Source organism: Balaenoptera acutorostrata, chromosome 16 (genome assembly GCF_949987535.1).
Source record: "Balaenoptera acutorostrata chromosome 16, mBalAcu1.1, whole genome shotgun sequence".
In the NCBI taxonomy this organism is placed as follows: Eukaryota; Metazoa; Chordata; class Mammalia; order Artiodactyla; family Balaenopteridae; genus Balaenoptera; species Balaenoptera acutorostrata.
Window position 1 is genome coordinate 27514448 of NC_080079.1, and position 27273 is coordinate 27541720.

At 38.9% G+C, this 27273-nt stretch overlaps 1 protein-coding gene across 2 annotated transcripts; it reads left to right on the forward strand.

Annotated features, from left to right (window-relative positions):
* Positions 1-307: 307 nt before the first annotated feature.
* OGA (O-GlcNAcase) lies at positions 308-26481 on the forward strand. Of its 2 annotated transcripts, XM_007187305.2 has the most exons (16): positions 309-946; positions 4310-4361; positions 4815-4912; positions 6468-6598; positions 8171-8342; positions 9536-9634; positions 11505-11789; positions 13769-13927; positions 14767-15380; positions 15770-15944; positions 19340-19425; positions 20381-20485; positions 21179-21264; positions 21546-21738; positions 22952-23111; positions 24337-26481. In XM_007187305.2, exons 1-16 carry the CDS (start codon positions 748-750, stop codon positions 24471-24473), a joined length of 2751 nt encoding a protein of 916 aa, XP_007187367.2. In that variant the 5' UTR covers positions 309-747; the 3' UTR covers positions 24474-26481. The 2 variants fall into 2 exon arrangements, 1 of the variants encoding a protein (XP_007187367.2); XR_009005641.1 differs by lacking the exons at positions 19340-19425; positions 21546-21738; positions 22952-23111; positions 24337-26481 and having other exon boundaries at positions 308-946.
* The last annotated feature ends 792 nt before the right edge of the window (positions 26482-27273 follow it).

Sequence of the window (27273 nt, forward strand, 5' to 3'; positions counted from 1 at the left end):
CCGCGCCTGCGCATTGAGAGAGTAAACACCTCTCTTTTCCACCCACCCCCGCCCTATCCACATCCTTATTGCCCCAACCCAGCCTCCTCCCATTCTCCCCTTCTTCGGGTGGGGTAATGGTCCGTTCCAGGGAGTCTGGCTCGTTCTGGAGGGTGGCGAGCATACAAATGGTACATTCCACTGCCTTCATTACCTTCCGCTTTTCGCGGCTTGTCTGTTCTACTTCCCCCTACCGAATGAAGTTCAATAGGCTGGCCCAAAAGAAGGAGGGGGCGCCGGGTTGAGGGGACCGGTCTGAGCCGGTCTCCGGCGCAGGCGCAGTGCGGATAAACAGGAAGCGGGAGGTAGGGGCAGCAGCAGAGGAGATCCAGGGGCTTCAGGAGAAGGCAGCGGGAGAACTAGCATTATCGGAAGGGCAGTAGAAGCTAACTGAGAACGAGAAAAGGAGCCTTGGCCATCTGCCTCCAAGGAACGAGAGGTCGCAGCCTCGCTCTCCGCTTAGGCTTCCGGCTCCCCCGCTAAGGCTGAGGCTGCGGCTGACAAAGGGCTTGCGCTGGTGCCGCCGCCCTTTTCATCCGGGCATTAGGGTCCCTGCGGAGAGGGAGGGGGAAGGGCAGAGGGGGAGGGGAAAGAGCGGAGGGGCGCGCGCTTAGAGCCGAGGCCCTGTCTGGGGCTCTCCGGGCCGGCGGCCTTACGGACGGAGGCCGAGGAAGACTTGCAGAGGTGGCGGCGGCCGGGGGCAGGAGGATGGTGCAGAAGGAGAGCCAGGCGGCGCTGGAGGAGCGGGAGAGCGAGCTCAACTCCAACCCTGCCGCCTCCGCGGGCGCATCGTTGGAGCCGCAGGCAGCTCCAGCCCCCGGAGAAGACAACCCAACCGGGGCTGGGGGAGCAGCGGTGGCCGGGGCGGCAGGAGGGGCTCGGAGGTTCCTATGTGGCGTGGTGGAAGGTGAGCGCTGTGGCGCGGGCTGGGCAAGAGCGTCCTCCATCCCTCTCCACCCCAGTAGTAATACGTTCTTTCCTTTTTTTGCGGGGGGAGGCGGCTCTAAAAGGGGGTTATTCCCTTGGGTCTGAAATTTGACCCTGCTGAAATGAGGGAAGAGGCGAGAGGATGGGCAGGTCTTTTCTCGCGTTCTGAAACGGCGTCGAATTCCCTCCCGGCTATTAACAAGCCTGACCCCACCCGCCTTGGGCTTGGAGCCAGGCATGCTCCAATGGAGGCGGTGTAAGGAGCCTAGTCTTAGGCGCTGAGTTTTACATCTTTGTACCTTGGGATGTTATTCCCTAGGGTGGTTTGTGTTCAAATGGAGAGATGTGTGTAGTTTTGTTGTCCCCACCCTTTGGAAAAAAGACTACCCGTACAGGTGTGCTACTTTGTATTCCTGGAGTGAAGAGAAGCACTGTCGGCTTACGGTTTTACAAATTCCTTTTTGCTTAGAATTTTTGTTCTTGTGTTTTTTTGTTTGTTCTTGTGTTTTTGTTTGTTTTTTTTGCTGGCCAGTCCCGAACCCCCCACCCTTTGAAGATTGATTTGCAGCCTAGAAAATTGCCCTTTGCCAACTACTGTGCCTTGGCTCTGAGGGATGAAGCTTTGACTTTAATAGTATCTGAGATACGGAATTTTAGTGACTGCAGAAGAGGTGTAAAAATTCCCTTCTCACTTCCTTCCTTCCCATTTCCATTTAAAAGGAATGATGGACTTTTTTGGTGGTTGGGGAAAATGACCAGAAGATTGTATCACAGTTTATGAATGTAATGAACAAATGTTCGTCTGTGCATTCTAAGCGAAGCATGAATCAGTTTCATTATTGCTCTTTTCTTGAGTACAGCATGTATTTGAACTTTCTGAAGTATTTTGGCTGACCCAGGGTTTTTTAGCTGTATACTTTATTAGTTCTCTCCTATATGTGGTGTGCATAGGAGTAACACTGTAAAAAATACTGGTCTTTATGAAAAAAAAAAGATGTGGAAAAGGAAAGGATTGTCCTCTTGGTTGAGAGCTTTGGTACTCACGGAGTATTCATTTGAAAGATGGGTGGTGGTTATGCTATTTTAGATAAAGTTTGATTGTAGGAGAGAACAGACTAATTGGCAGCTACCATAAGGAATGAAACGGTTCAGCAAAGTTAACTGTCTTGCAGAATTTTCAGGAAAACAGAATGGAAAACTGCCTGTGTATTTGACTGGAGTCAGTGTTTATGAAAACATGATTGCTTTGTTTGATTTATCCATTGATGTATATATAGGGCTAGAATCTGTACTTTTGTTATGTTAGATCTTGGGGTGGAGGGTGGGAAAAGGAGTGCTGGGGGATTAGAAATTTTAGAGCTAGACTAAAGTGAGTCTAAGGAAACTTGCCTGTCCATTACACCTTCAGTAATTATGGAGAAAAGTTAGTTGTGGTTTAGATCAGTTGGTTTGTTTTTCAGAATAGTATTAAAAGGCAACTAGTCTACTTAGAATTGTCTTATCTGTCGTCTTTTCTCCTTCCAATTCCCTAGTATATTTTCTTGGTGACTGAGCACCTGATATTTTTTTGGTGTTTGTTTTGCTTTTCTTTCCCTCGCAGACCTTTGTTGATTTTATTTATTTATTTATTATTTATTTTTGAGGTTAATTTGTGCTTTTGTCAGTATAATTTAACTACAGTGGCCTGCAAACTTTTTTGATCTAAAAAGTATATTTTACATCACAATCCAACAAACGCACACACGTATATAATATGTATACATATATAAAAGTGAAGCAAAAGTTTTGCTAAAAACGTCTACCCTGAGTGTTAATTCTTTTTTTTTTTTTTAAGATTTTTTTTAAACCAAGTATGAACTGCACTGACACATCATAATCACCAAAGTCCCCGGTTCATCTTAGGTTCAGTTTAATGAAGTGAATAGTGTTGCACGTTCTATGGACAGACCTTTGTTGATTTTAACTTATGTGTAACAGCACTGCTTCCTCTTTGCTGTGCCAATAACTAAAACCATGAACCTTACTCTCAAAGAGCAAAGTTAGGATTTCTGAAGATTAAAGTGTTAGGCACTTGAAAAAAAAAATTTTTTTTTTCATGTTGAAGCAGCTCTAAAGGAAAGTTTAATGCCTCCTACTTTAAGAGAAAAATGATAATACAGAGTGTTGTAGGAAAGCTATAAAGAGTTGTAAAATTCACCTAACACTTTAAATCACCTGTAAGAGAGTAACCATTGAATTGTCCAGATTGAAAGTGCCACAGTTTCATGTATTAGTATGTAACGAATTTTTCTTTGGCCTGTCATTGTCTTTGTGGTGCAGAGCAACTATTCTATCTAGAGTGGAGCTTATTACTGTTCAGAAATTTTGGTTTTTGAGTTAGTTTCTTAAACTGTGTGTGTGTGTGTGTGTGTGTGTGTGTAAGGAACATTATGTGTTCAAAACACAATTTGAACCATTTTTATGATACTCCTGGGAGGTTGTCCTTATCTCTTGCAGATGATTAGACTGAAACAGGTGGAAAATAAAGGTTAGGCAAGCTGTAAGGTGTGATTAGCACAAGCCACAGCTCTAAATACCAGTTTGGTGCTTATACCACTACTTAAGTCATCATTCTGCAGTTCTGTTTCTTGCAGTGTGCATTACTGTTGCTTTGCCCCCATATAGGATACTCTGGAGTGAGTCACATTCTTGAATTTTCAGTTGTTCATACATTTGCTCTGGAATTGAGATTGCTTGAGAGTTTCCTGTTTGGGCCAGTTCCAATGTTGAATTTGTTGTGAGTGTAGTTTAAGGCATTTTTGGGGTACCTTTTATAATTTTGGGAACCAAAAAAAAAAAGCCATCATAAAATTAGATCAATCAGATTCTTTTCTAATTCTGTCCCTGGTTTTTTCCCTACCTTATTTGTTTTTGCCCCTTCCCCCTCTAAAAGTGGTTTAACTTCCCTTCTAGGTAGTAATAGTTATTATTAGCAGTTTGTGGTTACTTTGCTTCCCCTTTCCCCACTGTAAGATTGAGATAATCTTTTTATAAGTTAGATTTAAATATATTTGGTCTTTTTTGGCAGTGAAAAGAGATGATGTTTAGCTATTTTTAGATGACTTTATCACATAAATAATACGTGTTCATGGTAGAAAAATCAGAAAATTTACCTAAGCAAAAAGGGAATTAAAATCACTTTAAAATATTGCCCCAAAACACCTTAATGTTTTACTAAACATCCTTCAGCTCTTTGTATATTGTACATGTTTTTTACAAAGTGGTATTGTATGTATTATAACCTGCTTTTCTCAGTAGACAGTTTTATCACATTCTTATAATTTCATTCTTACTTTGGATCTAGGATTTTATGGAAGACCATGGGTTATGGAGCAGAGAAAAGAACTCTTTAGAAGGTAATTTTTTTATTATGTGAAGGAGAGTCTTAAACGATTAACATTTCCTTTTTTTTTTTTTTAACATTTCCTTTTGTTTGAGGAAATGCACTGAATAGACCAGGTGCAGTTTGATAATTTCTCAGTTGAAGAAGTTACTTTACCTTGGTCTTCTTCCTCTTCTTCGCCTAAGCCAGTGGTTCTCAAACTTTCCTGGGAAAGCTGGATAGGTTTTGGGCTCACCTGTCTTACTCAGAGCTGTTGTATTTTTATTTAAGACTGTTTAATATGTTGACATTCCTTATAATTTTTAATTTTTTACAACTCCACTGGATTACAAAAAGGTTAAAAGCTACTGCCCCAGAATATTAGCTTTTTAAGAGACGGAGCTGCTCCAAGAAAAGGAAAACAAGTGAGATTTACAGGTTATACATGTTGCCTGTTTATATACATGTAATTTTTTCTCCTCTTAAGGCTCCAGAAATGGGAATTAAATACATATTTGTATGCTCCAAAAGATGACTACAAACATAGGATGTTTTGGCGAGAGATGTATTCAGTGGAGGAAGCTGGTAATCTTTTTCTTTTTAATCCATAAATTCTGAGTACATGGAGAAAACAGCTATATTTTAAATGTAGTTGTACAAGAATTAAGTATTCCACTTTCACTTTGTAGGTAGTTTTCTTTTATAGGGTAACTCTGTGTGTTAGTGCATATTGAAAGAGTAGCTCTAACGATGTGTAGCCATGGTGTGATTTACAGGTATGCCAGTCTGACTTCACCTGTTCTGTGGTCATAAATTGTGCTTTTTAACTTCTGCCAGTGGACTAAACAGTGGGCCATTAGACAAAGAGGTGCTGAAGCAGGGCTAGGCCTAGGGCAAGGCAAGTGAGGGGCCTGCCGGCAGTGCACATTTTAAAGGACTCCAAAAATCAGTAATCAAGATAAATAATACTTTATTATCCATTTTTTAAACCAGAACTAATGCAAAAAATCCACGAACAAAATACCAAAATTTTAAATAAAGATAGGGTTAGTACTACTGATCCTTCTGCTTCAGGCTCAAGTATGGCTTGGTCTTGACCACTTGATTTCTATTACTGGTCCTGTCTTTATTTAAAATGAAGAAGGGCCTCACCCTAGTCTGGGCCTATACTGAAGTGGAAAGCCATCCTGAACTATCCTTGTTACATGTGTTCTTATGTTGAGTTAGTTACATAAAATTCATAAATAAGAGAAGTAAATTAGACAAGTGGTGCTTTTCTTTGGGGACTTGATTGAATGGGGGAACATTTTCATACCTGGAATTAAATGGTAGCTAACAGGATATTTGGTTACAGAGCCCAGTCAAGGCACTGAAGGCAGAAAGTTTTCTTAAATTATGAAAAGCAATTAAAACTCGATCTAGTGTTGTTGTTTACTACTCTATATAACTTAAGTGTCTTCAACTTGATTATTTTCTGGTGATGCTGGTAATGAAATTTAATATGATCAAAATATAGTCAAATGACTATCTTGAGATACCACTGAAAGTTATTTAAAGATATATCCTGTGGTATGGAATAGTCAGTTTACTTAGGAATTATGGAATTATGGAGCTATGACATTATGGAATGTCAGTTAGGAAAATTGTCTTTCACATTTTAGCGACTTAAAACTGTGATGAATATTTTTCTTGTAGTTAACAAAGGTGTCAAGATTGTTAAGGCCATCAATCACTTAACCCTGGTTCTTAAGAACACATTTTTCTTTTTTTCCAAATTATAAAGTTGCTATATGTAGATGTATTTATTTAGGAATTCCAGTTTTACAAAGACAGCAAAAACAAAAGCATACCTCTGAAATACTATAGGAAATAAAAATGTTTTGTATTCAGTAAGAGAATTGATGCTTAATTCAGTATTTTTGAGAAATGGCAATGCTTTTATTGAGTTCAGGGTGACATTAAATCACATCAGGTTTGTGCCATTACGTATTGTCTCATTGGACCTGACAATTTTGTAGAATTTAAGGGACTTTTTTTTTTCTTGACTCATTGAAAATTGGAAAAAATAACCTTCAGTTTAAAGGTGAAGGCTCTTTTAGTTTTTGTGGTGCTTTCTAAAATCACGGACTCTATTCTTTAGAGCAACTTATGACTCTCATCTCTGCTGCACGGGAATATGAGATAGAGTTCATCTATGCTATCTCACCTGGATTGGATATTACCTTTTCTAACCCCAAGGAAGTATCTACATTGAAACGCAAACTGGACCAGGTAATTTCCTTACTTTTTCATTATTTTTCCCTGAATCAGTACATGAAACTAAAAGTTTTCTGAGTTGCTTTTATGATGTAAAAAGGAAACCAAATTCATGGTACTTCTTTGTTTCTGTGCAAATTTTTTACTTTAACTCTTTTGATAAGAGGAATCTTTTCTAAAGTGAGTCAGAAGAGCTTTACTGGAGGTACCATTGCTTCTCAAACTTCAGTTTGCATGAGAACTACCTAAAAACAATGCTTAAAAGTGATGCTTAAAAGGGTTCTTATAGGCTCCATTCCCAGAGATTCTTAATATAGACTTGAGGTGGAGACTTACCTCATATTCCAGGAGATTCTGTGTGGTCCAGAGTCACATTTCTGGAACCTCTCTTGGGTGCCTGACTGAATTTCTGAGTGAGGTTATAGAAATAGGGTTCACTCAGGTATATGGACAAGAGATGTAATTCAGTTTGGACATGATTGGCTAGTTTCCCAAAATGAGAAGAAAAACTAGGTAAACGTGTAAGCTGTTGGTGAACCTGGAGTCTAAATTCTGCTTAACGTAAAAGCTGCACATGTTTTTTGGTAAAGTTAAGTGTGCTGTTTTTTAAAATATATTTATGTTTCTTTTTTTTTTTTTTTTTGGCCGTGTGGTATGCGGGATCTTAGTTCCCTACCAGGGATCGAACCCGCACCCCCTGCATTGGAAGCGCGGAGTCTTCACCACTGGACCGCCAGGGATGTGTCCCCATATATGTTTCTTTAAGCAAAAGTTTATATTGGATTTCCCTGGCGGTCCAGTGGTGAAGACTCTGCGCTTCCAATGCGCGGGGTGCGGGTTCGATCCCTGGTCAGGGAACGAAGAAAGACCACATGCCGCGCAGTGTGGCCTTTAAAAAAAAAAAAAATTATATTATTGGTGGCATTAAAGTGGCTGGTAAAAAATTTAAAGTAGTTTGGGAGGTCCCTGGCAGTCCAGGGGATAGGACTTGGCGCTTTCACTGCTGGGGCCAGGTTCAGTCTCTTTTCAGGGGACTAAGATCCCACAAGCCGTGTGGTACAGCCAAAAAAAAAAAAATTTTAAAGTAGTTAAATTTCTGTGAATAAGCTTTTAAAAGGTTATTTACCTATTTGATCATATTCTACTATGTTGGTCTTTCTGATTGATGGCTTAGATTTAAGTGCAAAGAAATTAATTAGCATCAGTGTATCTTGACTGGAACAGGTGACTTGGGTTTGTCATGTCTTAGAGTTTATTTATTGTTCATGGTTTTTTGGGGTTTTTTTCTGTTTGGTTTTCTGTAGTTGGCAGTGAAGGAGGTAGAAGGATAAGCCGCATTATAGAAGCTTTGTTAGACATACTGGCATATTGCATTCAAACCCAAATGAAAGAATGGGTCCCAAAATTGTCTAGCTGTTTAACATGGAAAATATAAAGGCAATGGCTTGGCATTGAACATTCTGCTAAGGAAAATATTTGACTTTTAAGTATAACTATTAAGTATATACTTTAATATTTGAAATTCTGTGTTTTTTACTCTGTAAGATGAGCTGGTAAAGCATCTTGTTTTTTTTTTTCTTTTCCTAGGTTTCTCAGTTTGGATGCAGGTCATTTGCCTTGCTTTTTGATGATATTGACCATAATATGTGTGCAGCTGACAAAGAGGTATTCAGTTCTTTTGCTCATGCCCAGGTCTCCATCACAAATGAAATTTATCAGTACCTAGGAGAGCCAGAAACTTTCCTCTTCTGTCCCACAGGTATTGTATATAATAGCTTTATATTTAACTAGTCTTCTTGAAATATATAACTTTCAAAAGACCATGTATGGGCTTTATTGTGTTGTCCCCTCTCCCTTTGGTATATAAAGGTAGGAATTCTTTTTCTAGAAGATATTTCTGTACATCTTAAATTGCAGAGATTTTAGGGATTAATAAATGACAACTGAATAGGCAAAAGATTTTATGTATTTTTTCGGTACTGGAAGTATATGAACATTACATGTTCAGGATTAGAGGAGGGGATAGTATTATAAAAATGAAAGCTAGAAAAAAGCAAATTTACATTGCTTTTAACTTAGTCACTTCTCATATCCTCCTACTTGTTCCTTTTTTCTGCCCTTGCATATCTGTATCCCTTTTCATTCCTCCCACTCCCATCTGGGCTCTTAACTTCCAGTAGTCAGCATAGAAAGCTTAATAATTTTTTCCCCCTTTTCCTTTTTTTCCCCCCTCTCATCTCTCTCTGGTTTCTTCCATTGAAAATGTTTTCTCTCTTTTTTTGCGTCTCAAAATTCAGCCTATAAGAAAACTTCCCTAGGCTTGACTTCTTGTTCAGGAAGAGTTAAATAAGTTCTAAGAAATTTTAGACTGAATTTATTTAACTGTGTATATGTCTGTCTTAGAGTATTGTGAGCCATGAACCTTATCTCAATGGTCTGATACTATGGGAATACTCAGTGTTTAATAAGATCATACTTGGTAATTACTTAATTCACTGCAAATTATAATCAATTGTAGTTGAGTACTAATAGCCAGGGGCCTAATAATTGCATTCTTTCTATTATGATATTATCAATCCTGTCTATTTGGCCTCTGATTGTAACTGAGAAATGTAGGCAATTCAGAATTATGTAGAAAATGGTAAAAATTCTAATTATTTCTTTAGTAAACTTGTATTTCTGGTGACCATAGGACCATAAGGATTGATCTGTCCTAATACTAGAGGATGAATATCAGATTTTATGATTTGATTTTTTTTTTTTTTTTTTAATAAGTTGAGTCATAAATGAACTACCCACTTGAGTTTACTTCTTTTGGGACATGACATGGAGGCCTTTTATCATTTGGATGAAAATAATTTAGAACTGGTAGACATTTTTATCCCTATTCAAAAACTCATGACCATTTCACTCCTGACTGTTTTACTGATTAATTTTTCCCCCTACATTCAGAATATTGTGGCACTTTCTGTTATCCAAATGTGTCTCAGTCTCCTTATTTAAGGACTGTGGGTGAAAAGCTCCTACCTGGAATTGAGGTGCTGTGGACAGGTAAGTCTTAAAAGATTTAGACAGTAAAACTTTTAATTAACTCGGACCTTGGGAGTTGGTTGTTCTGGTTAATTGGATACTTTTATTTATTTTTAAAGTTTATTTTTATTTTTTATTTTTGGCTGCGTTGGGTCTTGGCTGCTGCACGCGGGCTTTCTCTAATTGCAGCAAGCGGGGGCTGCACTTTGTTGCAGTGCGCGGGCTTCTCATCACGGTGGTTTCTCTTGTTGCGGAGCACGGGCTCTAGGCTCACGGGCTTCAGTAGTTGTGGCTCACGGCTTCTAGAGCGCAGGCTCAGTAGTTGTAGCGCACGGGCTTAGTTGCTCCGCGGCATGTGGGATCTTCCCGGACCAGGGCTCAAACCCGTGTCCCCTGCTTTGGCAGGTGGATTCTCAACCACTGCGCCACCAGGGAAGCCCCTAATTGGATACTTTTAAAAAGCTGAGCCTTAACCAGAACATTTTGTTATTAATTCTCTTTCTTTTACAAAGTACACATTCTTCACTTAGTATTAAAAACATCTTTGAGGTTTTATAAAGCAGAAACTAACACGCCATTGTAAAGCAGTTATACTCCAACACAGATGTTAAAAAAAAAATCTTTGAGGATTTTTCAGTGAGTCTGAATATCAGTTACTGATAAACAGTAGATCTGTAGGGATCTGGGCTAACAGGTATTGATCCCAGCACTAGGAGAATGTTGTATTTTATAAAATGAAAGCTGTAATGCTAGATTGACAGTAATCAGTGAGCTATATTAGCTTTCATTCTAAGAATTAAGGGCAGAAACCCTCCCAGGGTTTAGGTTAATTAGACTTTGTCTAATTGAGGATATATTATAATGGTAAAAAATGGTTAACATGGAAATTTCTTTCTTATTGATGTATCACTTTTAGGAAAGTTACCCAAACCTTAAATATTCCTACCTTTTAACCACTAATTCTATTTCTGGGAATCTGATCTGAGGAAATATAGGGCAAGGGGAATACAGCTGAGTAAAAGGACATGTTGCTGTGTTGTTTTAAAAAGAAAAATTGTTAGAAAATATAACAAGGAAAATAAAAAATTATATGCAGTATATTTTGAAGAACCATGTACGAGAGTCTTTTGTTGTTGTTGTTTTTGTTTGGCTTCCCTGGTGGCGCAGTGGTTGAGAATCTGCCTGCTAATGCAGGGGACACAGGTTCGAGCCCTGGTCTGGGAAGATCCCACATGCCACGGAGCAGCTGGGCCCGTGAGCCACAACTACTGAGCCTGCGCGTCTGGAGCCTGTGCCCCGCAACGGGAGGGGCCGCGATAGTGAGAGGCCCGCGCACCGCGATGAAGAGCGGTCCCTGCACCGCGATGAAGAGTGGCCCCCACTTGCCGTAACTAGAGAAAGCCCTCGCACGAACCGAAGACCCAACACAGCCAAAAATAAAGAAATAAATAAAGTAGCTATAAAATTAAAAAAAAAAAAAAAAAAGATGGGTAGAGGGAAAAGATTTAAAAAAAAAAACAAAAACCCATCTTTAAAAAAAAAAAAATTTCCTCTGAGGATTTATTTATTTATTTAATGTATTAATTAACTTATTTATTAAAACATCTTTATTGGAGTATAATTGCTTTACAATGGTGTGTTAGTTTCTGCTTTATAACAAAGTGAATCAGCTATATGTATACATATATTCCCATATCTCTTCCCTCTCGCATCTCCCTCCCTCCCGCCCTCCCTACCCACCCCTCTAGGTGGTCACAAAGCACCGAGGTGATCTCCCTGTGCTATGCGGCTGCTTCCCACTAGTTATCTATTTTATGTTTGGTAGTGTATATATGTTCATGCCACTCTCTTGTATGAGGGTCTTTTAATATATGGTGGTCATTATTTCTAGGTCCCAAAGTTGTTTCTAAAGAAATTCCAGTAGAATCCATTGAAGAGGTTTCTAAGATTATTAAGAGAGCTCCAGTAATCTGGGATAACATTCATGCTAATGATTATGATCAGAAGAGACTATTTCTGGGCCCATACAAAGGAAGATCTACAGAACTGATCCCGCGGTTAAAAGGAGTCTTGACTAATCCAAATTGTGAATTTGAAGCCAACTATGTTGCTATCCACACCCTTGCCACCTGGTACAAATCAAACATGAATGGAGTGAGGAAAGATGTAGTGATGAGTAAGTAGATGACTTAATTCTTGACTTTGGGAGGAGAGTTGGGATTAAGTAGAACCATTGGCAAGTATGCATTCTTTTGTCATTAAGATTTAAGAGGATTTTTTTAAGGTGTTGTTTAGTTCTGTGAATGAGATGTATATGATAGAAAAAGGGCTGCTTGGACTACCTTTGGGCAAGTTACTTAATAACTTCTTGGCCTCAGTTCTTTGTTTTTAAAATGTGACTTAGCCTTTGAAGTCTGAGTAACTAGACAAGGTAGTCTTTTACTGTTCCTGTTATCCCTTGAATAATTCTGATTGAATTTGTGTTTTCAGGTGATTTTATTAAATGGTGTATTTTAGATGGCTAAATATTCTCCTCTGAGTTACTTAACATATAATTTAAGTTCAGCTTACATTTATGAAACATTTTCTCATTTTAGACATTGGCTTACTGATTTTTATTTATGAAAAATTCCTAATTGAGTTCCAAGTAGGAGAATGCTGACTAGTTGTTTATTCACTAACATTTAAACACCTATTTATCAGACACTAAGGATGCAAAGAATAAGATAGTCCCTACTTCGAAAGAATTTAGTCTGGTGTTAGATAAAGCAGATAGGCAACTGTACTATAGAATGATAAGTGCTGAGATAATTATCTACAGAGTGCTAGGGGGAACACAGGAGGCAGTGATTACTTCTGCTAAGCAAGAGTGCTGATAAATGATTTCATAGAGGAGGAGTTACTTACACTGGGTCAAAGTATGAGTAAAGTCTGCTGGGCATTAAAGGGTTGGTGGGCTAGAGATGAAAATACTAGACACTGAAAATTTCAAGTTACCTGAATTTTGGCCCATTGGGGGGTATTGAAATGTCACATTATGGTGCTTAGTGGTATGTAGTTGAAAGTTGTGTTGTGTCTCAGTTCTGTACTCCTACTTCCAGTTCTGTCTGTTGAATTAATGCTCCCCTTCAAGGCTCAGTCATTGTCACCCCCTTCTCCCTAGTAAAAAACACAGAGTTAGGGATATAATCTCAGTCCTCTCTGTATACATGGCTGTTAGTATCTACCTCTTTTAAGGCAGAGCATGAAGCACGTTAACCACTAGTGGACCTTAGCCAGACTGGCCTATGTGCAGGGAAATAAGAAGGAAAGCTAAGAATAGTGGGTTTTGAATACCAAGCCAAAGAGAGTTCAGACTTAATTTTCTCTACCATTATCCTAGTTCTTCATTATATGCTTATTATCTGTGCTCATATGTGGGCTCTCTCTCAATTTTCTCTTCTCCCCTCAATGCATTTATTAATTTGCCCATTATTTTTTCATAATTATTTGCCTTTTTAAGTTATAAGCCCCTGAAGGATAGGGAATCTTTTCTTTATGGGAAGTATAGTGCCTTTAACCTTGCATTCCCAATAATTGATTATAAGTGGACATTTATGACTGACTTGTCCAGTGATTCTAAAGTTAATGTTTATTATTTCAGTTGGAATTTTACATTTAGCAGTGCATTTAGATGACTATTCTAGGTGAAGTGGTTCAGTGAAGGGTCTTGGTTGTGTTTGCATATTATGCTTAAGATTTGTTCTTTTTTTTTTTTTTTTTTTTAAATTTTGTTTATTTATTTATTCATGGCTGTGTTGGGTCTTCGTTTCTGTGCGAGGGCTTTCTCTAGTTGCAGCAAGCGGGGGCCACTCTTCATCGCGGTGCGCGGGCCTCTCACTATCGCGGCCTCTCGTCGCGGAGCACAGGCTCCAGACGCGCAGGCTCAGCAATTGTGGCTCACGGGCCTAGTCGCTCCGCGGCATGTGGGATCTTCCCAGACCAGGGCTCGAACCCGTGTGCCCTGCACTGGCAGGCAGATTCTCAACCACTGCGCCACCAGGGAAGCCCTTAAGATTTGTTCTTGTTCCAGTTCTTTGCTTCTCTGGTTTTACCGTAACAATTAGTGTTTTGTAATGAAAACTGTTTTTGTGCTCTTTCTCTTTTTTTTTGCAGCTGACAGTGAAGACAGTACTGTGTCGATCCAGATAAAGTTAGAAAATGAAGGCAGTGATGAAGATATAGAAACTGATGTACTCTATAGTCCACAGATGGCTCTAAAGTTAGCTTTAACAGAATGGTTGCAGGAGTTTGGCGTACCTCATCAGTACAGCAGTGAGTTTGGCCTTTCTTTGTAAGGGGGTTGGATCACATTGTTTGAGACATAAAGTAAAGAACATTTGTGATGTGTCTTCTTATAGGCCTGCCAAGCAAAATGAAATTTAGGAATCTAGAGGATAAGGTTTTTTAAATTTTACTTTTGGTCTTAAATAGCTTTTAATTTGACGGAATGCTAATTTTTTTTTTATATATATATATAAATTTATTTATTTTATTTATTTATTTTTGGCTGTGTTGGGTCTTTGTTGCTGCGCATGGGCTTCCTCTAGTTGTGGTGAGCAGGGGCTACTCTTCGTTGCAGTGCGTGGGCTTCTCATTGCGGTGGCTTCTCGTTGCGGAGCACAGGCTCTAGGCGCGTGGGCTTCAGTAGTTGTGGCACACGGGCTCTAGAGCACAGGCTCAGTAGTTGTGGCGCACGGGCTTTAGCTGCTCTGCAGCATGTGGGATCTTCCCGGACCAGGGATCGAACCCGTGTCCCCTGCATTGGCAGGCGGATTCTCAACCACTGCGCCACTAGGGAAGCCCGCTAATTTGTGGTTTTTTTTGCTAAGTTGTTTTTAAAATATCTTTTTTTGAAGTAGTTTTTAAATACAGAGCTTCAAAAGAGAAGAAAGTAATAGGTGTTGGCATGTTTATGATCTGTGTTTCCTCTCCTCTCTTCCCTTCCCCACCTCCCAGTGGTTTAGAGAAATTGTACTTTCTTGGGGCTCAAATTATTTGGAATCTCAAATTGAGGCTCTTAGTTAGAGATATGATAAGAAGAAAACATTTCTCTAGATCTAATTTGTTCTGCTTCTAATTCTGATTATCTTTCTGGCAATTTGTTTTTATAGGTAGGCAAGTTGCACACAGTGGGGCTAAAGCAAATGTAGTAGATGGGACTCCTCTAGTTGCAGCACCCTCTTTAAATGCCACAACTGTAGTTACAACCGTTTACCAGGAGCCCATTATGAGCCAGGGAGCAGCCTTGAGTGGTGAGCCTACAGCTATGACCAAGGAAGAAGAAAAGAAACAGCCAGATGAGGAACCCATGGACATGGTAGTGGAAAAACAGGAAGAAACAGACCACAAGAATGACAATCAAATACTAACTGAAATTGTTGAAGCTAAAATGGCAGAGGAATTGAAACCAATGGACACTGATAAAGAGAGCATAGCTGAATCAAAATCCCCAGAGATGTCTATGCAGGAAGATTGCATTAGTGATATTGCCCCGATGCAGACTGATGAACAGACAAACAAGGAGCAGTTTGTGCCTGGTCCAAATGAGAAGCCTTTGTACACTGCAGAACCGGTAACTCTGGAGGATTTGCAGTTACTTGCTGACCTATTCTACCTTCCTTATGAGCATGGACCCAAAGGAGCGCAGATGTTACGGGAGTTCCAGTGGCTTCGAGCAAATAGCAGTGTTGTCAGTGTCAATTGTAAAGGAAAAGACTCTGAAAAAGTGAGTATGTTTAATTTACCTGTTTCTCTGGCCTGGATGGGTCCCCATGCTGTTGATACAGGGGAGGTCTTAAATGAGAATTGACCACATCTTAGAATGTGTTCTGTAAAGTAGGTACGGACTCTGCTGAATCTGATATATACAGTTCCTTAGTTTGACCTTATAGTAGGTAGGAATGAAGGAAAGTCAAAATTGATTATTTTAGGAATATTTGTCAGTTTGGGGAGACACTTTTATTGTTTGTCTTTAAAAGTTTAAGCCCATTGATTCTTTAATGTTTAGTATAAATTTGCAGGTACCTGATAATATAAGCAGCTTAGTTTATAAGCTGTGTTTTAGATTGTTGTTAAACTTTCAATTTTTTGAGTGTTTTTATTGATCCTCAATAGATTGAAGAATGGCGGTCGCGGGCAGCCAAGTTTGAAGAGATGTGCGGACTAGTGATGGGCATGTTCACTCGGCTCTCCAATTGTGCCAACAGGACAATCCTTTATGACATGTACTCCTATGTTTGGGATATCAAGAGTATAATGTCTATGGTGAAGTCTTTTGTACAGTGGTTAGGTAGGTATACCAGGAATAATCTCTTCTCCTCAGATATATTGTCCCTTAAAAAAAAAAGACATTATCCCATAGGGAGAAAAACATTTAGGGAATTGACGAATTTCCAACTGTGTTTAAATTCTTTGCCTAGATTTCAAAGGTGTACCCATTGTTACAGACTTGAGGTGCAAGCCTCAGTAAATACACTGAGCACGTTGATTTTTCTCCCTTGGGCTAATTCAGCATAAATATCTTGAAAATGTGTTAGAAAGTACTGACTTTAACTTGCTCTGACTGAATGCTTCCTGGATGGAACCATGTATACCACTATTTGATTTGGAGATGAGACACTATGAATTGTGACTCTGTAAGCTCTCTGCTGCTTGCTGTGTCTTGATGACATTAATGCTGTGTTTAACAGAACAATTGCCGAAATGACCTAAGGGGGCCTGGAAAGAGGAAGCCATCCTCCCAGCCCTGTGCGCATGCGAGCTTTAGTGGTAGGCTATTCTGGTGCTACTTGGTATTATTTCACAGAGCTTTTTCTTTATGCCTCTACCAAGTAATTGGTTTTAGCAGGGGATAAAAATTGCAATCCTCTGAAAACTCTGCTTCATTAAATGGACTTCTCTTTTGAAAACAGTGATTTTTTTTTTTTTTTTTTTTTTAATTCTCAAACTTGGTAAAAAGCACCAGCATGGCCAAGTTTCTTCAGGGATCTCATTTCATTTCCAGGTTTTCAGTCCAGCTATAAGGAATATCTGATGGACTTATGCATAGCACACAGCAGGCAGCAAGGCTAACTGACGTGTCATAGTTTTCATAGTAGTCACAAATACTATGATGGGTTACATACTGTTGGTTGTGAAATAGAAGTGTGAAACCTGTGAGCTTAGAGTAACTCAGGAGTAGTAGCAAAAAGATGTCTCACTTTCTGCATATATACTTTTGGACTCTTAAATATAAAAAAAATTTTTTTTCCTGTGATACAGCTAATTAGCAGCTAAAAATAGTCTCTCATTGTTAATTTGAAAGTAGAGGGAATTCCCTGGCTGTCCAGTGGTTAGGATTCCACGCTTCCATTGCAGTGGGCATGGGCTCGATCCCTAGTCCGGGCACTACCCACAAGCCATGAGGCACGGCCAAAAATAAAAAAATAAATAAGTTGGGGAAAAAAGAAAATAGAGAATTTTGGGTTCCTGTATATGTAGCACAACAGGTAAAAGAGAGAATTTTGACCTCCTCTTGTTAAAAGGCTCCAAGATACCTCTTCTCTGTGATACACGTCTGCCCTTAGGCTTAGGAAAAATCTCTGTATTGATTATTGGATGATGGCATGTGCCTTCCAGGCTTTTGGCCAGGAGGATATAATTAACCCTTATAGGGATTGAAGTCCTTAAGTTTCCAACCTGCAATCCGGATTATTAAGTTTGAGAAAGTGTTGCTTAAAACATTTGATACTCAGCTTTTAATTCAAGAATTACTAAAAATTCTTGATTTTATACAGTATTGCTGCTTTTTCCTCTCAGGCTGTACCTCTGTACTGTGCAGTTATGGGGGCAGCTTTCCCAGATTGTATATAGCTGTTGTACAATCTCAAGGTCAGAGCATTTTAGAAGCTTTAAATAATCATCTAGGCATCCACATAGCTTTACAACAGCTCACGACAAAGAGAGTATTTTCATGGTTCTGTAGTAATTTCAGGGAGTTACTGATTAGTGCCCTTTGTTTTCCTCTAGTCTCCAGTCCAGCTGGCATTCAGTCCTTTAAAGAATGTGGCTATGCAGTACTTTTGATTACTAACGACTTCTATTATCTTCTTCCCCATTGTGTACAGATGGGAGAATCCTCAGCACAAGTTCTACTACTATTGGATGGACAGCGGCAGATGTTCACAGCGCGTCATGATTAATTAGTTTAACTTAAAAGGTTCTGTGAGGTAGCTCAGGTAGATTTAAGGGCAGTAGGCATGAACTGAAGTCACGTTTGCGCAGCGACTGAGGCATTAACCATGTTTTCATTTATACAGCTCTTCATACATGCAGCTTTTTATTGTAATAGTTGGAAGTGCTAGTTATGTTGTAGTCTCAAAGTGAGGGGTAAGGGAAATTGGCTCATCTTAAAGTTTGAGACGTGTTGTTTTTTCCTGCAGTGTAAGTTTACACTGAGCTATGGAATGGGGCAGGTTCTCTTCATAACCTAAATTTTGACCCTATTTCATATTTATTTTACAAATATTACATTATATATATATTCTTAAGTACCCCTACCCCTGAAAAATGACAACCCTGGATATAATCTCTTAATGGGCCTGAATTGTCAACAAAAAAATTGGTTTGCTTTGGGACTGTCTGACTAGCACACTGTGTATCGTACTGATGAGACTGTTAACTTGAACAGGAGGTAGAATGCTGTCTTCAATTGGAAAAGAACTATATTGCGCTGCTTTATCTTGTCAGAAGACTAGGCAGGTGATTTTGATTTGGCCTCCAAATTATCTTTTAATTATCTTATTAGCTTCCTTTATTGCCTATGGAAGGCAATTATAATTTGCTTTTAATTATCTCTTATTATTAGCTTCCTTTATTGCCTGTGGAGTTGGTTAAGTGGTGACCTTAAATGCTGACTTTTGGGCCTCAAAGCCTGCCACTCCATGTGTGAGCTAAGTGCACTGCAAAGATTATAGTGGTTGATCAGAGGAGCCAGATAACTGTCATACTTTCAAGAAAAGTATGTTTTAGCTGTGGACAAATTAGGAGCATCAGTTGGCTCTCCTTAGTTCTCAGAATCTGTCAGACTGGTGTTGTTACTAGCCAAGTCTGAATTTGGATTGTCCTTGTCAGAAAAAAAAAAAAAAGTACTCACTGTGTTTCATTGTCAACTTACTGAATAGTTTCTTTTACTTATTCTGCTGACCTTAGTTTTCTGACAAGATTAACCCCTTTTCCCCCCTTTTTCCCTTCCCTGTACCCTTCCTCAAAATGTAAAATGTGACTTCAGACAAGTTTAATTCCTTCATGGGCTGTGATAATAAAATGTCTCATCAATCTCACTTCATTTCACTTTAAAGTTACTGTAATTTTGCTACAGAGCAAGCAGCTGCCTTGAGTTTTACAGCTGTACCTAGGGAATATATAAGCGTGACCCAGACAAACTTGACACTTTTTCCTTCCAATAATTTAAGAAAGGGTAGAACTCTTTCACTAGAACAGTGATTATTCATTGATCAGAGGAAGGAACATCAGTATTGAAATTCCATTACAAATTAAAAAAAATTATTATCACAGCCTTGTCCTGAAACCCTGGATTATTACTGTTAGCTGTTTCCACAAAGTGTTTGTTAGTTTGTTGGACGTTTGAGACCCCAGGAAATCCCCTTTCTCGTAACGTTCTCCGCTTGGATCTGATCTCAACAGGGTGTCGTAGTCATTCTTCAGCACAGTTCTTAATTGGAGACCAAGAACCCTGGGCCTTTAGAGGTGGTCTAGCAGGAGAGTTCCAGGTATCAATATGAATTCACAACTGAATTGACGTTTTCTTTGTCTTATGAGAAACCTTATGTTGCGCATCAGATGGCTGGAAGGATTGGTCTGCCGAAGGCTTTCTAGTCCCAAATTCAATTAGTTACATAGCTGGATTTTAAATCAAATTTTCCTCCTCTTTCGCAGTAATTTCTGAAGGAGATGCTGCCAATTCCCCCCCGCGCCTGCGAAGCGCAGCGGCTCTAGGTATACACTTCACATTGTTTCTTTGCAGGTCGCACAGCATTTTAATCTGCGCCCGCAATGCACAATGCGCGCATGCTTGTCTGCCAGTGGAAACTCCATGAGCAAAAAGGATGAATAATGATGCAAATGAATGGTGAAAGGGCTTTTGGATATTTTCCCAATTATTTTATAAGTAATACTTGTACTTGAAAGAACAGTCCAGGAATGAAAATTTGAACAAAATATGAAGTTTATTTGCTGTTGGAATTTGTTCATGGACTTTCAGGTGCTCTACTTTTCTCCCCCCAACAGGTGCTCTGCTGCGCACAGCAAACTGAAGCGCATTGCTTTGGGGATAAAGCGTCTCCTGGACAGATAACCCTCTTCAGACCAAACCTCTCCTCCTGACAGTCTGTTCTGCCATCTTTTAGTGAGAGATGGTCTATATAAGATTGGTTTAAAAGATAGATTTGTCATAATTGGAATAGAATTTTTTTTTTTACTGTATATTTAAATCCCCAGTAGTATGCCACTAAAGCTATGTAACTCAGTTTGGGTAATTTCTATTCAGAAGCACTCCCCTTCCCCAGCAAAGAGGTGTTTTTATTAGTAAAGCATAGCACACCCCTCTTCTTTAGGTCTGCCTGCAGTAGCCAGTTAATGTTAAGTTGGTAATCTGCAGTGCACACTCATTAAAAAAAGTAAATATCTTCCCAACACTAATCATCTCCCTTTTTTTTCTTCCCACAGCGTTTGCTGCCAATTGATGGGGCAAATGACCTCTTTTTTCAACCACCCCCACTGACTCCAACCTCCAAAGTTTATACTATCAGACCATACTTTCCTAAAGATGAGGTAATCATCTACCTGTCAACTTGGTGTATGGTTATGGTGAACACTTAATCCTTTCCTTTGAACTCCCTGGTTAAAAGAATCAGTTTTGTGTCTTAAAACTTTAGATGGAGAAAGTTTAACTAAAACATTGAACATGGGATGTTTAAAGAAGAGCTGAAGGAGTTTAGACTCAACATCTCATGTCAGTTCTTTAAAAAAAAAACAGATGAAATGTATTCAGAGTTGGAATTACTGAACGATGTCTGAATGATCTGTTGTTCTCAGCTGATTTTCTCCTATATATTTTCTGCAGTTTTCAGTTGTGAAGTGCTTACAGGCTGCTTGATAATCAGCTATAGAAATAAAAAGCATGCCTGCTTAAAGACAATAACATGTTTTAAGCATTTGGGATGTATAGAAAACTGAGAGAGACTCAGCCTCATAGTTTGCTGGATTTTGAATCCACTACTTACTGTCTAAAACTATCCCCTGCAAAGCAATTCTCACTGTTTACTATAACCATGCTATTTTCTACTGGCTTTACAAATAAGACTCAATAAATCTCTATTTAACAAAGCAGAGGTGATATTTATGACAAGCCAAACGTTTTGTTACTCCCTCTTCTAGAAGTCCATTCTGATTTATGAGTCATATTGTTGTTAAATTCTGTTGCCATTTTTCTTGATGTGTTGCTTAACTAGATTATATTTTCAGGCTTCCGTGTACAAGATTTGCAGAGAAATGTATGACGATGGAGTCGGTTTACCTTTTCAAAGTCAGCCTGACCTTATTGGAGACAAGTATGTGATGAAGTATTCGGATTTGTTGGATTTGGGAGTAGACATTTCATAGCCAGGTTTATCAGGTTGAGGGGAGGTGCTGACTGGAAATAGAGTTTTTTAGAAGTCCTACTTTAGTTGTAATAAAATCTGAGCATTAATATGTGTATATTTCCAGTTTGTATTTACATCAAATGTAGATTCCACGCATTGTCATTTGAGTGTATTGGGCCTTACATCACTGAATTCTAATGTTTTGTGTAAGTAACTTAACTCACTCTGGTCTCTTTTCTTGTGAGCAGGTTAGTAGGAGGGCTGCTTTCCCTCAGCCTGGATTACTGTTTTGTCCTAGAAGATGAAGATGGCATATGTGGTTATGCCCTGGGCACTGTAGATGTGACCCCCTTCATTAAAAAATGTAAAATTTCCTGGATTCCCTTCATGCAGGAGAAGTATACCAAACCAAATGGTGACAAAGAACTCTCTGAGGCTGAGGTAATACACAGATTTAGAATTATACAATGGTAATTTTTTAGAAAATAAAATACTTATTAAAATAAAAAAGCAAGCAGATATATCTTAAAATCCCAGTGCTTACTAAATTTCTTACAGAGAAGAATTGTTAGGGTTTATTCTTATTAGCATGGTATTTTCCACTGTTCCCTACAGTTTTTGATTTGGAAGCGTTGTTGTAATACTTTCTCAAGTAAAAGCACAACGTAGACAATTAAAGAACCTTCTTTCTCCCTCTCTTTCTGTTTTGAAGCACCAAACTTAAGGATGTTATGGTCTCTTCTTTGGGTACTCAGGGCAAGTTTAGGTAATTAAAAATCTCTCATTTGCGTGCTAATGAAGCTAACTTACTTTCTCAATAATGCATTTCTCATGGTAATTAAAAACTAATAGGAATGAACTTTAAAAATAGTTTCTTCTTGAGGATAATTTTTATTTTCAATAAATACTTTTAGAGAATATACTTAGACTCGTATTTGTGACATTGTGTCTATGTAATAGGAGGCTGGGTTGGATTAGGCTCCCTTACTTGGGATTTCATCGACATGACTGCAGCATGCTGGTGATTGAGCTGTTGATGTGTTGCTTTTCCATATCTGACAGTTCTCAGCATAGGAACCTATGAAGAAAAACCAGTGTGTCTCTTATAAACTTTTCTGTAAAAATTGTGGTAAAGCATACATAACATAAAATTTACTGTTTTAACCATATTTTAGTGTACAGTTCAGTAGTGTTAAATACATTCACATTTTTGTGCAATACAAGCTTTTTAAAAATTGTTTTATTTTGAATTATTTTTTATTTTGAATAATTTTAGATGTACAGAAGTTACAAAGATAATACAGAGTTCCACTATACCCTTCACCCATTTTCTACATTTGTCCTAGTCTAAGAAACCAACTTTGGTACATTACTATAAACTCCTCACCTTACTTACCAGTTTTTCCACTAATGTCCTTTATCTGTTCCAGGATCCAATCCAGTATACCACATTACATTTAGACAAACTTAAAAAAATAAAAACGCTTCAGCTAGAATTATAAGCTAATTAATTCTGCATGTGGTAATTTTATAATTACCAGAAGAGTTATTGAATATTGCTTTCCTTTTCCTGTTACTGAGTTCTGTAGTTGGGATATATGGATTCATAATGAGTAGCTACTGAAAGTCAAGAGAGTCTTCCTAATTTTTACAGAAAATTATGTTGAGTTTCCATGAAGAACAGGAAGTGTTGCCAGAAACTTTCCTTGCCAACTTCCCTTCTCTGATAAAGATGGATATTCACAAAAAAGTAACTGATCCAAGTGTAGCCAAAAGCATGATGGCTTGCCTCCTGTCTTCACTGAAGGCTAATGGTGAGTACATATTTGTAGAGTTGCTGGTATTTGGGCTAGGTGGGGACAGGAGTCTATTTTAGGATAAAAAGAAAGAAGTGAATTTACATTCCCTTCTCCACCATTTATGGTTTTGCTTCTGAATTATTAGTGCTGCAAGAATTGGATGTGTATGAATCATTGAAAAATACTGCTCTTTTACACTATGAATGCTTATTTTGAGCCCCAGTTAAATGAGAAGTGTACGTTTATTTTGCTAGGAGACTTATAAATGATAGTTGAAAATTAAACGAACCTCGGGAAGACTTCATTTAGGAATGCAGAGTCGCTAATGTTTTTTGAGTTTGTTACTTAAACCTTCAAAAATACTTTGCTGTACCTTAGTGGTATGAAAACTTTTTCTGTAAAGGGCCAGGTATTGAGTATTTTGGGCTTTAAAAAGGCAACATACAGTGTTCCGTTGCTTGTTCTTTTTTTAAACAACCTTTAAGCTGTAAAAAAAACAAAAACAACTTTTTAGCCTTTGGCAATACAAAAATGGGCAGCTTGTGGAGCACTAAGTAGAGGGTTCTTGATGTGTGAGGATGGACTTTTGTCGCATCTTTATATCATTTGATTCAGTGGTGTCCCCTTTGTGGGATAATTTAAACACCTCTTTCGATGAAAGTATAATTCTCAGTGTTGTGCTTGGAACTGAATCATGCAGGTGTATGAGGTATGTCTTTAACATATAAAACACATTCTGGTTGTATTGGCTTGCGACATAGGCTGGAATAGGCTCTGCCCTGTGGGTCCCTCAAAGATACTTTACATAAATATATTGTAACATTCAACAGAGGTGTCCTTTGCCTTGAGGTTTCTTACAACCTCTTTGCCAAAAGATTTTCTTTCTGGGGAAGAGTGTTACCATGCAAAAAAAAAATTGTTTTTGAAGTATATTTGACAATTAAGAATTGTATATATTTAAGGTGTACAATTTGATGACTTGAAATACATTGTGAAATAATCACCATATTAAAGCTAGTTAACATATCCATCACTTTAAGGTAGTTATCACTGCAGTATTGATGAATATAAATTTTGGCTTTTGATATAAATTTTAAAAATTGTATGAAATTTAGGGGCTGGTATAGATAAGCCAGTACTATGATCTTTTTGAAATATATTAAAGATTAATTACAATTCATATTCATAATTCTCCGAATTAAGTGACATTTATATTTTGATTTTTTTTTTTTTTCCCTAGGCTCTCGAGGGGCTTTCTGTGAAGTGAGACCTGATGATAAAAGAATTTTGGAATTTTACAGCAAGTTAGGCTGTTTTGAAATTGCAAAAATGGAAGGATTTCCAAAGGATGTGGTTATACTTGGTCGGAGCCTGTGACGTTTGTTGGCACTATGAACTGTTGGGAAGTCTCTTCACTTCACCTGGTGGGTGGTGGTTGGGGTCTTCATACAGCTCAGCCTCTGGAGCAGCAACAGATCGGCTAATTCAGATTGGAAATAAAGAGGACTATGTAAAACTCACTCATCATGCTTAGAGACTACTCGCTGGTTGGAAAAAGATAGTATTGCTGTAAATCCTGTATGAAAGAGATGTGGGCCTCCTTATTGGGTCTTGTGTTAGGTGCCAAGACCTCTTACGTGGGCTTATAGGGAGGGGGTCTTCAATAAATGTAGTCAGCACTGTTTTCTGCATCCAGTGTGGTTGCATTTCTCACCTAAGAGTAATCAAAATCATTTGTCATCCTCCTTGGCTCATTGAATGAAATGTACCTCATTCTTTGGGGACATGGCAAAGATGAGAAAGCTTTGGTTTCAGAGGCTTCAGGGTGGAGAGTCCAAGTGGGATGGTTATGGCATAGTTTAAGCTGAATAAATGATTTCAGTTTGGGCAGTTTTTCTGCTTTTTGTAAAGCCTTGGCCAGTTGTCTCTTGTGACCATTATTGGTTCAGGCATGTTGTGCTTTGTAGGGACAAATGTGCAGTTGTTTGTGGCAAAAGCCTAAAAATGACAAACTTGTAAATTATTTTGTATATAAACTAAACTAGCTGTAACCTGACTATCCTTTGTGTTTACTGTTTTTGTAATTTTCCTTTTGAAAATGAAAGGGTGTGGTTCAAGCTGGCACTTTGAATATGTAAATCAGTGGAAAGTGTATTTTCTTTACTTTTGTCTTTGTTTTTTTAGAAGTTTTATTATTTTCGAAGTGCCTCCCACCTAGGGCTAGGCCATGACCACTTTGGGTACCAGAGCCTAACTTCATAGGACTCAATCTGTTGCAAAGTGCAGTCACTTCTGGAAATTAACCTCAATTCAGGTCAGCATGTGAAATGTTAGTTTTGACTTCTGGCAAGTAGGGTTCAGGGACTGATTGATCCCATTTGCGCACAGGTCAGTTGTCCTTTAATTTCAAGACCTGTTACTACTGGTTTTATTAAATCAGAGTCTTTAGTTCTTGCATGTTTGTATCAAATTTAAAAGAATGAGCACACTTTAACCAATGAATTACGGTTACCCTTTTCTCTTTCCTTTAACCACAGGTTCTGAAAGCTTTCAAGTATTTTAATTTAGATTTGGTGTGTTTAAGGGTTCTGAGCATGAGGCTAGCAGGTAATCTCTGCAGGATTCATTTTTTTAATCATGGCTGGCTGGCTTCTCCATAGATTGGTAACAGTATTTTGTTATCTTGCTTCCCTGCAGTTTTGTATCAGCAGTTTAACTTTGAGCTGAGAGTGGGGAGGGTCAAGGAGAAGGAAATTTAAAACATATTTTCTTTCATAGATTTCCATCAGTGTGGGCTTTGAAAAGAGAGTCTTTTAAAGCATTGTACCTAGTGACTTTCAACCAAAGCCTGTGAGTGTGAATGGGTGAGATGAACGAAGGAGGCCTCTTCACATTCAGGGTTAGAAACCTGCAACTGATAGCAGGATATGTAAGGTATGTTGGACAACGGGAACCAAGGTTGCGTTTTCAAGGGCTGAGATGAAGGGAAGATCTCTACAAGATACGGTTTAAAACGGCTTAATGTCATTTGGTTTTCTCTTTAAGTACATTTTGTACACTAGTGGACAGTTCTAGCATTTTATCTGGAGGATTCATTCAATGGTCGTCATCCTGTGGAATCAGGATTTTTAGCAAGTTTGCTGCAGCTTTATCTTGGCTTTTAATAAGTTTGGCTGGTGTTCTGGTCACAGAGCTAACTATGAAACATGTCCACGCTGCTAGGATTGTTCAGTGCTATGCTATCCATCTTCTATTGTTACGACTATTTATTACGGTTGGGTGGTATTCCATTGATTGTTTAGATCACAGCTCTCAGTTCCTGTAGAAAACGAACTGTAAAACCATCTGAAGACCATACAAGAGGCAAAATAAAACTTGAAGTGAATGCGTGTGGTTGTGTACTGTGTAAACCTCCTTCCTGTTTCTGCCTCCTACCTTTTCTCCTGCACTTGCATTCCTGAGCAAGTGTTCCTCCTTTCCACAGCTATTCCACCTTAGGGACTGGATCTTAAAGGCAGTTCTCTCCCACTTCCATCTCCACTAAAAGATTGCCTTCCATATTTTCCCTCAAGGCAAAACAAAAGAAAAGTAGACTGGCTAAGCCACCCTCTTGCCACAATTATAACCTGGGGGTAAGTTAGGGCAGCTAGTTTGAGTTCCTGCCACCTAACAGAATAAGGAACGCAGTTGCCTGATAATTTGGTCAAAAGGTGAAAGTTGGGGGCGTAGCCCAAATTATGAGGCGGGAGTCTTAAGACAGAAAGGTGTTCCTGGACTAGCGAGCCTCTGTCAGGAGCAGCAATTAGTCCCACGCTTGAGCTAACGTGCTATGCTAGCAAGCACCAGCATCCAGCCAGCATCTGAAGTTCAGTGAAGATACGCCACCATCTGGATAGTGAGCTGAAGGGTTGTTAGAGCAGGGAGTACATCCAGGAGAGGATCGAGTGGTTGGGATACAAAGTACCCGGAGCTGGAAGTCTTCCTTCAGACTCCTCGGTTCCCTTGAAGGGAAGGCAAATCTGAGTGTATTCGCTTTTATAGGAAAAACGCTGCACTGTATCTCGCCTTTGCTGGGGGAATTGGAAAGGTTTCCATTCTCAGATACTTTAACGAAAGCTTACCCTGGATTGGGAGAGAGGGACACTAGACAGAGTGCACAACTAGAGAAAATGGAGGC

What these genes read in the sequence shown, in the direction of transcription:
- OGA (XM_007187305.2), top strand. Translation starts at nt 748, where the DNA reads ATGGTGCAGAAGGAGAGCCAGGCGGCGCTGGAGGAGCGGGAGAGCGAG. An exon ending in CCTATGTGGCGTGGTGGAAG is followed by an intron (nt 947 to 4,309) that starts GTGAGCGCTGTG and finishes CTTTGGATCTAG; the next exon opens with GATTTTATGGAAGACCATGG. An exon ending in AGAAAAGAACTCTTTAGAAG is followed by an intron (nt 4,362 to 4,814) that starts GTAATTTTTTTA and finishes TCTCCTCTTAAG; the next exon opens with GCTCCAGAAATGGGAATTAA.